This window comes from Topomyia yanbarensis, chromosome 3, assembly GCF_030247195.1.
Source record: "Topomyia yanbarensis strain Yona2022 chromosome 3, ASM3024719v1, whole genome shotgun sequence".
NCBI classification, from domain to species: domain Eukaryota; kingdom Metazoa; phylum Arthropoda; class Insecta; order Diptera; family Culicidae; genus Topomyia; species Topomyia yanbarensis.
In genome coordinates, this window is record NC_080672.1 from 253,934,977 (window position 1) to 253,950,546 (window position 15,570).

The 15,570-nt window shown below is 40.4% G+C and overlaps 1 protein-coding gene across 5 annotated transcripts in view; it reads right to left on the minus strand.

Moving 5' to 3' along the window:
* The window catches only part of LOC131686740 (calsyntenin-1), a 358,053-nt gene that overhangs the window by 99,914 nt on the left and 242,569 nt on the right, over positions 1–15,570 (minus strand). For all 5 annotated transcript variants that reach the window (XM_058970683.1, XM_058970685.1, XM_058970686.1 and 2 more), the window contains 2 exons: positions 12,920–13,038; positions 1,294–1,369 (listed from right to left, as the gene is read on the minus strand). In XM_058970683.1, coding sequence (XP_058826666.1) covers positions 1,294–1,369; positions 12,920–13,038 — 195 coding nt within the window. The remainder of the gene's footprint in view (positions 1–1,293; positions 1,370–12,919; positions 13,039–15,570) is intronic.

A 15,570-nucleotide genomic window follows, 5' to 3' on the forward strand; every position in this document is an offset into this window, starting at 1 on the left:
TTTTTCACGTTTTACCATTCCTTTAAAACTGCACTACTTTAAATCTCAAGATTGCTGCCTTAAAAAATCAAGATTTGAATGAAAAGTGACAATAATTTGTGGTTTCGTTCTGCATCATGTTCGGCAATATTTTTATGTGTATGATTTGCACATAAGCTTCCGTCAACGAAAAAGAAGGCAACCGTTCCGTCAGGATGAATTGAATATATTTCTCGTGTCACAATCACACGATTCATACGTCAAAACTTTCCGATCCGATGATATTGTATATGAATAGTAACTGCATGCAACTACTTTTGAAGTTCCGTAAATCCTTCTCAAATTAATGTGTTCTTTGATGATGACGCACTGAAGCAAAGGATGTAAGCGTCCAAACGGAACATTTCGTTATTGGCACTGTACCAAAAGCCCGTTCAAAATATTTATTCACCTAGGGTTGCATTCTGTTTTGAACGATGGGAAGTTGATGAAAAATTTGGGTCCTAATATTATTTGCACATTTACGTTGTTGCCCATTGATGATTGATTGTACCTACAAATACCACCATATATTTTAGAAGTTTCCCTGCAATATAAGGACATTACTTCCATACGCCATAAGTTCAAGAATGTCCGACATCGCCAGCATTGTTTCAACAGTCGTTAACCTTATTCATTGTAGCAGAACCGAAAACTAGTGGTGCAACTGAAAAAACACTTTACGCACGTTATCGTTCCAGTAAACCATCACATTCCGCCAAGACAATTCATCAAATGTGGACTTATCCTGTGCAGTGGAACTTATTCGGTGCAAAATCCCATTCTTCCCCCTGAATGCACATTGCTCGCTAGTGCAATAAAACAATGCAAAACTTTTTGTTCCCACTTTTTTCCCCGTGCATATTTCGATTCCATCAGCTGTAAAGCTTTGCTGCTGGTGCAGTTTCACATAAAAAGCTGCCAAAGCCTTCTGCCGCTAGCTGCAACAGTATAGCCGTCAGTGAGAACAAGCAAATGAGTTGGGTTTTTTTTCGTAGTATTGGAGCGCAAAGTGGGCCACCGACAAACGGTCCGCTTTGGCGCAACCACAACACATTAAGGTTCTACTTATGTGCTGAAGAGTTGTGTACCCTTTTCCCCGTATTCAACTCTGTCGGCATCTCCCGCGATATATAGGTAAATTATTAATGAAAAGCAGAATCCACTCAATGCTAGCTAGGTACGTTCTGAACTCTCTAGTACTTCTCCAGACAGGACCCAACGAAAGGGCTAAACCAGTCAATGTAGGTATGTAAAATAGTGCTTTGTACTAACCTCGGTAACGTACGATGGCTGCAGGAATGTTGGAGAATATTCATTTATGTCAATCACCGAGATGTGAACGCTTGCGCTGAAACGAGAGGAGAACAGTTTTTAGTAATTAAATAACGCCTCGATGCAGACTTTGGGGTTGGATTGTTGAAGCTGGAAGAGAATGTCCAATTTCCTTACGAAATTCAACTCGACACCCTCAAAAGTTCACTAAACGGATTCACCGGGTTTTCACCTTTTCGTAAACTGTGCCGGCGACAGTGGTGAATCAGTAACACACAATCAAGCACTTTTTAATACAAGCGGCTATTGGACGTTCTAGTTTCTTCTATGTCACTTAGTAGATGGTGTTGTAGGTTATGTGAAATTGTGTTCTATTATTTTTATTTTTTAATGTAAATTCATTTATCCCATACAACGACGTGTCAATATGTTCCCTTGTTCATAGGAGTGTTTTCGTGTTTGCGAGATCACGGGTGTAGGTGTTCATGGATTATCGCGAAGGACTCAAGCGTTTGCATATTAACGTGTATGTAACTTAGCGTCGATAAATTCAATTTTATAATCGTCTGTCCATTCGCATATTTGCGTGTGTTCTTGGATGATCGCACGGATCTTGAATCTGATGCTTAGTTTGGATGTACGATCTAGATACTAGAGTCACCCGGAAACTTGTTGTCTGGTGCATATGAGCTAATTATTTTGGAAAGATTCTCCTGAAAGCCAAGGTTGTTTGCACTGACGCTACAGGTTTCCGGACGAAACGGATTCATGATTGCGTGGGAACGCGAATTTGTATCTTCGTACTTGAGATCGCGTTTATAAATTAGTAGTTAATAAAAAGTTCATCTAATCACAGGTTCGCGTTTGTAACCAATATTGTATAATTGCGCAGACCTCGAGCGTTTGTATGACAGCGAGCTTGATCGCGTGGGCGTGTGTGTGTAGCATATATGCAACTTCGCTTGTAGAAATTCGTTTGTACAATCGTGTGATTGCTTACATATTTGCATGGATTTTTTAATGTTCACGCGAACGACGATTTTAAGTGTATGGTTCAGATCTAGAAGGAAATGAGACTGAAGGCTTTCGAACGCAAACGATTCATGATCACGTGGGAACGGGGATTGATATAATCGCACTTTGAGACCGCGTTCATGAATTCGTAAGTACTAACATATCGAATTGATCACGGAAGCGAACGTAGATGTGTGCGGATGATCACGGTTGCATGTTCGCATGCATGATCAGATTAGTATTATCGCGAAGAGCACAAGCGATTTTAGGTCAAGTTGTTTGATCGCGTGGATTTTTTTCATACCTCGGATGTTAGTGTGTGAATAACTTTGATTTAGTATATATATATATATATATATATATATATATATATATATATATATATATATATATATATATATATATATATATATATATATATATATATATATATATATATATATATATATATATATATATATATATATATATATATATATATATATATATATATATATATATATATATATATATATATATATATATATATATATATATATATATATATATATATATATATATATATATATATATATATATATATATATATATGCATGTAGTGGTTTGCATATTCGCGGAAGAGTACGATGAATGATTTCGTGAAAGCGGACGTTTGTATGTTGGCGCTTGAGTTTTATAAACTCGATTTGAGTGATCATCGGAAATGTGCTAAGACATTGCAGTATAACTACAGCCAAATGATAACTGCGGCAAAACTTGAAATAGTACTGATATGTCTTCAACATTGCATGCTTGTAAACCTGGAATGAAAATGGTTAAAATGGTATTTAAAACATGGTGCAATGGAAAATGCTTCCATCTCCTAAATTTTAAAATAATAAATCTGTTTTTTTAGCAAAATACCGTGGTTGAGCAGCACTAAAACTTCCCGGAAGCGGTCGATATAGAAACTTTCGTATGATTCGTAAAGAATATTATAAGAAATGTGCTTAATATTCGCGTTCCTTACTAGCAACGTCCCACGATGCATTCAATTTACAAAAGATTTTTATTCAAGAAATGTTAATTTTAATGAATTTCGTTCCTCTTCCAGCGAATAGGTTGAATTCTTTCACGTTTCCATGTTTTGGCTTTCTCATATTTTCACTGTGCGATGTTTCGGCAATAAAGAATCTGTGCAATAGTAGACCTGACTGTACTGTAATAGAGCCCAAAATTGCTGTCGAAAACATAGTTTTTTTTTATCAAACTCACTTGATAAATCGCAGGAGCCATGTCGCTTGACTGGTGATTCATCCGGTTGAAACAGGCTCGATTTTAAACCTGTGTTAATCCGCCTATTTTTGAGCTCCATCGCTTCGAACATAGTGGAACCATCGTCTTTGTTGTGGTGGGAAGTGCCTCTGAAAACCGGTGCTCTATTTGAACGAAATAACCTATCGAACTGAAAGATGGTTGGCTGTACACTGTGCGACCGGCCAGAGAAAATCGATAGCAAGTGAAAAGGGTACCAATCAAATTATGCTACCATCAATCGACAGTAAGCTGGCTCGAAGCGGTAAAACAGGAACTGACGCAGGTTCAAGAATACGTTTCATGTTTTCTGTATCGGGACAATTTAGTCGGAAGCAAATCTAATTTTTCCTCCCTTCAGATTTGTAAATGAGAACATGGGCGTGCAAAAGGTGCGGTGGGAGTTTAACCGGAAGCACTAGCAGCAATTGAACAGCAGGTAAAGAAATGCAATCAAACTAGTGGAGGGGATTTCGAGAATGTATTCTAAAGGTTCATGGACATTGTTATGGGTGACCCTTACTCAGCTTTGGATACTAGATGTTTTAAAAATCTTGCTAAAAAGGCCTAGAAATACTGAACCTACGGGATTATTGCGTGTTTAGGTTCCATAGCTCAATGTTTAGATAAACAAATCTGTGTTTAATAGGCTTTTATGTTAGAAAATGGCTATGTACCTTACCGTACCGGGATGGCACTTTATTTACAATTTAAAAACAATTTATTACTGAAAATATTTTCGGAATATCTGGCGCGGGGGCCTGCACCAAGCGTTTCTCATGCGGTGACGTCGGTGCCTCTCGTCGCACCTCTCGTGCGACTTTAGAGGGCGTTTTCCCGAAACCATTTTTTTCATTGGTAATTTCGATTGCGAACGAAACGCTACACGTATAAAGCTCAACCTACATTATTTTTCTACATTCAATTCTCCACTTGTATTTAAAATACTGATATCAGTAAAAGTTAATATTTTAACATTGTTTTAGACGCTAATAACAATAAGAAAGGGTCAAAATCCGGCTTCTTTTTTGAATGAAAGTGGTAATAAATTTTACTGTTTAATATGAGAGATGTTTCATGTGTTCTGGGCTGTAGCGTGATTACCGCAAAAAATAATTTAATGGAGGGCCTTCAGAAGATGGCTGTCTCAGTGAGCAGTTTGAAAATGTTGAAAATCAGAAAGCAAAGTTCAGATATCGTGTATCTAAATAAACACAAATGACAACTTTGCTGACGCCCTATTTTCCTGTTCAATTAAAACAATGACCCTTTTTCAAGGTTTTAATTAGAGTGCTCCTTTCAATTACAGAAAGTAGCTGAGATTTGATTTTGTGAATGATCGACAAAATTCTAATTCTAAAAAATCATCCAAACGAAAAACCAAATCTGTTCTAAACATGTTAAACTTCTGTGAGTCGCAGAAACATCAACGGTCCCAAGTGGCTTCCTTGAGGTATTCCTGACAAAGAAGTGAATGTAGGGGCCTGGCGAAAAGTCGGTGTAAACAATGTCGTTTTGAGCGCGACGTTCCATACTCTCTGTTATGTAGGATGTTAAACATAATAGGTTAGACGTGGTTGACCGTCTCGACGTGAAGCCGTATTGATCGTCACTTAGGTACTGGTTACAGTGAGCCTGACGAGGTTCCATACAGACAGCACTCAATGAAGTTATTCCACAGTAATTATAGACGTCTCGCTTATTGCCCTTTTATGGACTGGGAACATGTTCGCTGATTTCCAGCAAGATGGTAAATACTTTTAGCAAAAGATGTTCGAGAGATGGGAAGAAATGGAGTAACCAAAACTTCGAGGGGAATGTGTCGGGTCCTGGATTGAAAGATGACTTAAGTCGAGACGACGCTCTGATAACCATCGTTGCATTGACATCGATAGCACCCAGAGATTTGCCCACAAATGGAGCTCTTCTAGCAGCGAGTTCGATTTGCTCAATAGTTAATGCCTCGTCTGTAAACCCATTCGCGATTTGTTCCGAAAAAAGTGCACATATGTCTCGTGATTCCTTGCGTCCAGATTCCTTGCGCTGCTCGTTCACATATTTCCAGAAACGTTCAGAATGCGACTTGATATTACGCTGAATATTTTACTGATATCGATAGAAATAGTGTTGACTGACTCGTTTGTACGCATGGTTGAGACTGATGTAATAGTCTCTGAGTGATATTGTACAATACTGGGTAAACCTCCGTAGGGCAGCTCTCATGGTAGACTTCAGCCGTCGCAGTGTAATCGTTTGCTATGGATGGCCGGTTTTTCGATGGTGATCTTTCTTGGGAACGTACCTGTCAATAACGTACACCAGTTTGAACAGCGGATTCGACTACTTCGAGGTACAAAATATTTTCCCAATCGATGGTGAAAAAAAGGTCTGTGATACTGCGATGGTCGGTTTTATGGAAATCTTAGGTAACAGAAATATCGAAATACACCAAAGGGCTACAGTCGTGGCGATCAATGAAGGACGATGTACCACTGGGTTTACTAGAGGAGAGGGGGGGCATTATTATTGATGTAGTGCATTGTCCCACATGACTGGAGACAGGTGAGGGTCATCGCCATCCAAAAACCAGGAAAACCAGCCTCCGACCACAATTCGTATCGTCTGATTGCAATGCTGTCCTGTATCCGGAAGTTATTCGAAAAAATGATCTTGTTTCGCCTCGATAATTGGGTCGAAGCAAATGGCTTACTGTCAGATACACAATTTGGCTTCCACAAAGGCAAAGGGACGAACGATTGCCTTGCGTTGCTCTCAACAGAAATTCAAATGGCAAAGAGCAGATGGCAGCAGTATTCTTGGATATTAAGGGGGCTTTCGATTCAGTTTCTATCAACATTCTTTATGAGAAGTTGCACCAGCATGGTCTTTCGCCAATTTTAAATAACTTTTTGCTAAACCTGTTGTCTGAAAAACAAATGCATTTCTCGCATGGCGATTTATCGACATCACGATTTAGCTACATAGGCCTTTCCCAGGGCTCATGTCTAAGCCCTCTCCTCCACAATTTTTACGTAAATGACATTGACGAATGTCTTGTCAATTCCTGCACGCTAAGGCAGCTTGCAGATGACTGTGTGGTCTCTATTACAGGTCCTAAAGCCGTTGACTTGCAAGGACCACTGCAAGATACCTTGGACAATTTGTCTGCTTAGGCTCTCCAGCTGGGTATCGAATTCTCCACGGAGAAAACTGGGGTGACATTATGGAACCATTTCGAATCGACTTTTTCATACAAGCTTGCATACAATAATCCTTTCGTTTCGAGATGCGCAATGCCACCCCTGAGCTAGTCGTATTTTCTAGAAAGCGTGAACCAGCGCAACTACAGCTTCAATTAATGGATCAAACTATAGCTCAGGCTTCAACATTCAAATATCTCGTGGTATGGTTCGACTCTAAAGGTACCTGGGGATGTAACATTAGGTATCTGAAACAGAAGTGCCAACAAAGGATCAACTTTTTCCGTACAATAACTGGAACATAGTGGGGTGCCCATCCAGGAAACCTAATCAGGCTGTACCAAACAACGATATTATCAGTGTCGGAGTACGGATGTTTCTGCTTTCGCTCCGCTGCGAACATACACTTCATCAAACTGGAGCGAATCCAGTATCGTTGCTTGCGTATTGCCTTGGGTTGCATGCACTCGACCCATACGATGAGTCTCGAAGTGCTGGCGGGCGTTCTTCCGCTGAAAAATCGATTCTGGGACCTCTCATATCGATTGCTCATTCGATGCGATATTCTGAACCCATTGGTGATTGCAAATTGCGAAAGGCTTGTCGAGCTTAATTCTCAGACCCGATTCATGTCCTTGTACTTCGATTACATGGCACAGAACATCAATTCATCTACGTACAACGTCAACCGTGCTCATCTCTTAGATACTTTTGATCCAACTGTATTTTTCGATACATCCATGAAGGAAGAGATTTGTGGAATTCCGGATCATATTCGCCCTCAAGTGGTCCCAAATATTTTCTATAACAAATACCATCAAATCGACTGCGCCAAAATGTTCTACACTGACGGATCAATTCTCGACGGGTCCACAGGCTTCGGTATCTTCAACGAAAATCTTACTGCCTCATTCAAGCTCAATGATCCTGCTTCAATTTACGTAGCAGAATTAGCTGCCATTCAGTATACTCTCGGGATCATTGACACCCTGCCCTCAGAACATTACTTCATCGTTTCGGATAGTCTCAGCTCCATTGAGGCCATCCATGCGGCGAAGCCTGGAAAGCACTCACCGTATTTTCTGGGGAAAATACGGGAATATCTGAGTGCTTTATCTGAAATATCTTACCAGATTGCCTTGGTTTGGGTCCAGTCACATTGTTCTATTGCGGGTAATGAGAAGGCGGACTCTTTAGCCAAGGTGGGCGCATTAGAAGGCGACACTTACGAAAGACCAATTTGCTTCAATGAATTTTTCAGTATCTCTCGTCAGAGGACGCTCGATAGTTGGCAAACCTCATGGAGCAATGGGCATCTGGGACGGTGGCTACATTCCATTATCCCGAAGGTATCAACGAATGCTTGGTTTAAGGGGTTGGATGTGAACCGGGACTTCATTCGTACGATGTCAAGGATCATGTCCAACCATTACTCGTTTGACGCGCATCTCCGTCGTATAGGGCTTGCTGAAAGTAATCATTGTGTTTGTGAGAACGGCTATCACGACATCGAGCATGTTGTTTGGCTGTGCGCAGAGTACTGTGTTGCCAGGTCCCAACTAATAGATTCCCTTTGGGCCCAAGGTAGATCACCCTTTGTGCCAGTCCGGGACGTCCTAGCAAGCCGTGACCACCCCTATATTTTTCTTATTTATATCTTTTTGAAAACTATTGATGTCCAAGTTTAATACATTTTCCCCTCTCTCATTCACAGTAGAATCTCATTAACCTATCCCTATATCTACAATATGGCATTGCTCCACGAGTCTTCGGTGCATACCCTTCTTGATAACCGTCTATCCAGAACATCATGACATACCTCACATGCAGATGATATAGAGTGCCAATAATTATCCGAAATATCGACGCTCCCCTCGCCCCTGCGATTACAGACTGGAAACTACAACACAACAACAAAGTGTGCATATCCGCCACAATGACCAATCAGCAAACGACAATGTCAATTACATAATATGTATCCCACTTCCTGCCTTTTTCCTTCACTTACATAAGAGGGGAGCAAGCCGCCCATAAATACGGCTTTCCCTTCCCCCACTAACATGTGACATGTAATAAAAAAATGAATTATCGGCCTCGTTAAGCTACAGCATTTGGGCCTAAATAAACGTATTTAAGATAAAAAAAATTTATTGATGTGGTGGAAACTTGATCGCTGGTAAAGCAAAGATCAAGATGGTGGCTATTCTCATTAGCATTAGAATTTAATTGTAGTAGCATGGCTGAGCTATGGTTGTCAAGTAGCCTCAAGGAATGGTCCGAATCGGGATACAGAAATCCGTTAACTTCCATGAAATGCTAGGAAGAATAAAATCTCCTAGTATCATGATCTCATAAACTGCGTTAGCGTCTTCGAGGATAGTAAAAGCTGAGCTGCAGTGCGCTTCAATATGTTCGATATCACGAGCGCGGGCGAGTGGAACATACAATACAACGCACACAAGTAGAACCTACGGCCGCCAAGCTCGATAATCGTCCAAACCTGCTCTAGGCAAACCCAATTCTTGCCTTCGAACTGATATTAACTGATACTAATACGCCACCTCCGGTGGATTTTCGGCTATTGCTAGGGCTCCGGTCGCGATGAAACACCTCGTATCCAGTACCGAATACCTGACTGGAAAGCGTATCATCGTTTAACCATGTTTCGGCGAAGACAATGATATCAAAACTCTTATCAAATACTGCAAGGCGGTATTGCTCAACGACCAACATTTTGGTAGTATAGCAGTAGCTTATCCCGTCGTTGACCAAGGTTGGAAATCGAAGAGCTTTGAGGCAAACAAAAGCTCACAGATGCATTGTAAGGTAGGTTTGCGGAAGATCCCTCTTCCCATCTCCATCACAGGGCCGGGACGGCTACTGGTCGCTGGCAGGAATAGCTCGACTGTGCTAGGGTAACTAAGGGCTTCTTCACGACTGGCGGCAAGTGTGCGTCCCTGTGACCGAGGAGACAAGATTATGTGAGATGTATGCAATACAGCTGAACTAGCTACCTCACGTAAACAGCTGCGGTTCGCTGGCAGGAAGAACGGCATCTGGTGCTGATACTAGGCAATTCACGGAGAACTGGAGTCGGGGAACATTTTACCGCTTGAATTGTTCAGAATGAATGGATAGTTGCCGCAGTAGGAAGTTTGGAAGGCCCTTTCGTCACTCCCACACACAGGACCGGAACGACTGGTGAAAGTTGGCTATAGTAACTGTATTGTGACTGGGAGATCGAGGGCTTCCATGATATAAGCTGTGGTGCATTCCGGTATCCCCTTTAACGAAATCTATCCTGCTTTGGCTGGTCGAAATTGAATTCACGAACGAGTTCTCCAGTGGTCTAAGTAGACGCTTTGAGTGTCCTTTAGTTCGCTCGGAAGCTCAACTCGGAACGAGACGAAATTGATTTTCGTGAGATAGGTATCTTTTTGATTAACAAAATTGCTTTGGGTTTGTCGCTTATTCCGAGCCATTCTTGGATGATAGCAACAATGTCCTCCACTGTATGACTCGGGTCGAAGCGGTTAAGGCAGACCCAGAACTGATCCCGTTCATCAGAAACTGTTTTCTCGAAACTTCGTTTTGGAGTGGGCAGGTCCCCCGGAAGTCACTTGACAAACAGCCCACTTTGAGCTACAGAATCAGAATTAATTGGAAAGTGAATCTCAATGCTGCTCGAGAGATTTGCGACTACCACGTTTAGATAGTATACTGCCTAGCCTAACTTTTTTGTGTCCACGATTGGAGCAGCGGAATCGCATAAATGGACACCCCAGCTAGGCAACAAGTCTTGCGCGGATCGCTGCATACCAAGAATACAAGTGCGGTGGAAAAACGATCCGCAACGTTTTTGCTATAAAAACATCCACGATATTTGTTGTTGAATAGTTAATTCCGATTATTTTCTTCAAAAAGATTGAATAAAGCTGTTTATATCTGTTCCAGACGATTTGAGTTTCTTTCGGGACTTCAACACGGCTTCACGTCTGGACGGTCAACTGCGTCTAACCTATTATATTTAACATCCTTCATAACAGAGAGTATGGAACATCGCGCTCAAACCGACGTTGTTTACACCGAATTATCTGCCGCTTTTGATAAGATAAACCACTATATCGCAATAGCAAAAATGGAGAGATTTTGAATAAATGGTAGTATTTTGCAATGGTTTCGATCCTACCTCACTGACCGAGAGATAGCGGTTGTCATAGGAGAATCCCAGGCCCCTACATTCGCTTCTACATCTGGAATACCTCAAGGAAGGCACTTGGGACCGCTGATGTTTTTGATATACTTCAATGATGTATATCTAATTTTGAAGACTCCACGATTATCTTTCGCGGATGACCTCAAGATTTTTCGCCTAATTCGTTCAAGTGAAGATTGCAGAGTTCTCCAACAGCAGCTTCAAGTCTTTGCTGATTGGTGCAATACGAACCGCATGTATGTAAACCCGAAGAAGTGCTCGATAATATCTTTTTCACGGAAGAAAGATTCGATTTATTTTAACTACCGTCTTCTAGAGACAGAAATCGAACGTATCAGCCACGTCAAGGATCTGGGAGTGATTCTGGATTCTTAACTTACGTTTAAACAACACGTCTCCTATGCAGTTGGTAAAGCGTCTCGAGCACTGGGATGCATATTCAGGATAGCCAACAACTTTACGGATGTTTATTGTCTCAAATCGCTGTACTGCTCTTTATCTCGATCAATTCTGGAATATTGCCCTGAAGTGTGGAGCCCGAACTATAATAATGGCGTTGAAAGAATTGAAAGTGTGCAGCGTCGCTTTTTACGTTTCGCGCTCCGTAGATTGCCGTGGAGAGATCCTGTCCGACTATCTAGCTATGAAAACCGATGTCAGTTGGTTCAACTAGGGCCCCTACAAGATTGAAGGAATACCGCAAGAGCTTTGTTCATCGCTGACACTCTGCAAGGCCGTATAGCTGCCCCAGCTATTTTGGAGCAAATCAACATAAACGTCGCACCTCGAGCACTACGTAACAACATTATGTTCCGATTGCCATTCCGACGAACAAATTATAGTATGTATGGAGCCATCACTGGTCTGCAACGAATTTTTAACCAGGTTGCTTCAGCATTTGATTTCAACGTTTCTCGACAAACTCTGCGTATACGTTTCTCCAGATTGTTTAATCAATTCGTTAACAACACTTGACCTTTTTATTCTTTGTTTGTAATTATTGTATGATCATTGTTTTTATGTGCGACTTGATTATTAGAAATAAGATTAGTATTTAGGCCAACATCATTTGGGGTTTGATATGCCTGTTGATGTATTAAACAAAATAAACAATAAATAAACAGACTTCACAAATTTGTGCTATGAAATCTCACCTGTTCTCGATTCCCAACCGCGCACATAAGGTTAAAGATTTTTCAAAAAAAGATTTTTCTAACCCGAAAAAAGAGCGAGTGATCCTAAGGTTAAAACTTCTATGGGTCGAAAAAATCTCCTGAGATTATGTAATAAACAGTACTCCAAAACAATTATTTTTCGATCCAAAGATTTCGCTCATCAAGGTTATCCTTAAATTCATTATTGTACTTTTGTTAAATTCGCAAAAAAAATCTAACTAATTTCAAGAATGTTGTTCGAGAGATTTCACAAGAAGTGATCAACGTTAATTCGTAAGAACTGTAAAAGTTTTATCTTTCTTATATAAGGCAAGTATAGAATTCACTTTAATGTATGTATGAAATAATGGGCAGAAATTACTTTGTATTTTGAAAGACTATATCGAAAACTACCATACTGCAAATTTTTCTGATTTGATGCAATGAAAAATTTCATTAATGCAAGCAAGCTTATAAGCACTATAGGAAAAAATATCAGGGCAAAATACCGGGCAATGCGAGAGTAGATCTACAACCCCCTATATGTAAATCCCGGCAAATCTATTGCAAGTTCCATCGTAAATATTTGATCACCAATCCAAAAAAAATCAATAACATTCGCAGAACAGAACCAGAAACACCCTTTCTGGTTATTTTTTCTTCTATTGTACATACCACAAATAAATCTGTAGACAAACAGTTACAAACACCATCTACCATACTTTACAGAATGCAAATTTCAAATTTACCTTTTCGAGTGCGAACCATCACAGAACACCGCCGTGATGTCAAATTTGTAGTTTTTGCGCTTTTCACAATTCAGCGATTTTTTCGCTTTCAGAATTCCCAGCTCGTTGACTAGTTCGATCTGAAACAAACGGGAGAGAAAAAAAGGCAATGAATTAAGTGATGATTGTTGTTTTTTGCTGATTTGTACATTCAACAATGGCTGCAATAAAAAAATGTTTATTAGCTACTAGTTGGAATGGTTTGACCGAACACAAAATTGCTATTTAAATGGCCATGCATGAATAGGTTCGATTATTGATAGCACAATCATTTGGCATTCATTCGATAGTCATGAAGTACCTACAATGTTTGCTTTGGATCACCAGCAAAATTAAACCGAAATAAACTCTCGTAGTTCTTGCATGCCAACAAACAATCACTCATGGTACGAATAAATATATATATTATACACGTTCCTGCAAACTCATGAATAGTAAGTAACAAATGGATTGTGGCTACAACTGGGATAAAATGGATAGCGTACGATTTCCATTCAGTCTCGAAACATGCTCTTCCAAGCACTGGTGTAAAATCTCAAACTCAGTTACCTCTTTCTTCCGAAACCAATTTTATTCATTCACTTTTAATCTGACTGAAATTTCACGCAGAATCGAATGCTTCAGTGAAGGCAGAGGAAATATAAATTCATTCCCCAACCAAAGCATGAATTTGTTATTATATAAACAATTTGAAGGCACAAGATGGCATCTCCTACATTTTCGAGCATAAGTGAACTGCGTAATCTATGTCTGGTGCATTTTTGCACAATGATTTTTGGAAAAGCCACTATAGAAACAAAATTCAGTTTGCTACTGAATTTGATTTTTTTGAGAGTTGTCCTACTGGACCTGTAGAGCTGAGTTCTCGGAAGGGCTCCCTATCACGATCGCGTGTAGCATCGCGAAGAGTTCGAGCGTTTGTATGTTAACGTGTTTGATCGCAAGGGCTTTTGCATTCGCGTGTGTTAGCGTGTATGTAACTTCGCGTGGATTAATTCAATTTTGTAATCATGACCGTGAATATCATATTTAATTTTCAGTGTACGGTTCAGATTCTAAAAGAGAGTGAATTCTTATCACTCGAATTCCAGGTCATGTCATCATGTTGTCTAGTGGATATGAGCGCTATTTTTGGTCACGTGACGAATACAAAATTTTAAAGTCACGTATATAAAAATAAAAAAAATATTTTTGGTCCAACTGAATGCTAGAGCCGGATGTGACCAATTCATGATAGCGTGAACATGGGCGTTTGTAGGCTCACGTTCGCGACAATTTTTGTAAATGTATGAGTGCTAAACGTTCGCTTTATCACGGGGAGTTTGCGAGATCGCGGGCGAAACGTGAATGATCGCGTAGGACCGCCAAAGATCATCTGGTATATTATCATCTTTGGGAGTCTTGGAATGGGACAGTTCAAGTTTAAAAGAGTCCCAAACCAGGGTTCATCGTCAAGCCCATGACACCTCTAGAGAGAACTTGGCCCTAAGCCCACTTTGTACATTATTTCGACCACGGTATTATTGGGTAATAAAGGTCGTCAAGCTAAGTACTAAATTTGATCTCAATGTGGCTTAACTAAAAAGAAAATAGCTGTACCCAAGGTACGTCAAGGTTCAGTATCATGCCGAGTTAGTCTGCTGTTTGAATTTAAACCGAATATGCTTGAATGTACACGCTACACAGAACAAAAGAATGAAAAGGTAAAAAATTCCATTCATTGCGGCGGGCATAAATTGAATTTTGTTATTCTTTCGAACTCACACAGGGATGTAAATTTTTCTGAGTTCTGCTCCTAAAAAAAGAAACCATACAATGCGAACGTCAGTGCTGATGAGTAAGGAAATGTCTCCAGTTGGTTGTGTTTTATTCATAACTTTTGAATTTTTGTCGAATCATCTATTGATGATTGTAAAACTAACAAATATACCGACCTTTAGTGGGAAAACAATACAGTTAACTTTCTCTATCTCGATATTCTTCACAAACTCGATTATTTCGTAAGTCTGAAAGAGATTAGCTGTGAAAAGTCCTCAGTATCTCGATATTTTTGGTTGTAAATGGCTGGGAATTGCCTATCTGAATTAATAAAATAGACCCCACGCGTGGTCCTTAGCTTACGCACGTGCTACTCCTATCTCTACATCCGCGCGGTACTGGTCGGAGTACGAGCAACTATAACGGAGATCGGGTAACCAACTCCCGGTGGAAACTATGGTTGTACGCGGGCAGCGAAGGTGGGAGGGGTTTGCTTCCGCAAACCTGGAGCGCAGCTGGTGTCAGGTCTTGTAAGCCAAACTAAACAATAAACAATCAATCAAGATTATACGGACCGGAACAATCGGAGAAGACCAAGGCAAAGAATAAAGACTACCAATTGGAAACTCGGGACGTGGAACTGTAGGAGTCACAACTTCATCGGAAGCACCCGCATAATATCCGATACATTGAAGGATCGCGAGCTCGGCATAGTAGCACTGCAGGAGGTGAGGTTTGATGGAAAGGATCAATAGTGCGAACGTTTAGAAAAAATCACACCATCTACCAAAATTACGGTAATACACACGAGCTGGGAACAGCTTTCTTCGTGATAAGCGAAATGCAGAAGCGCG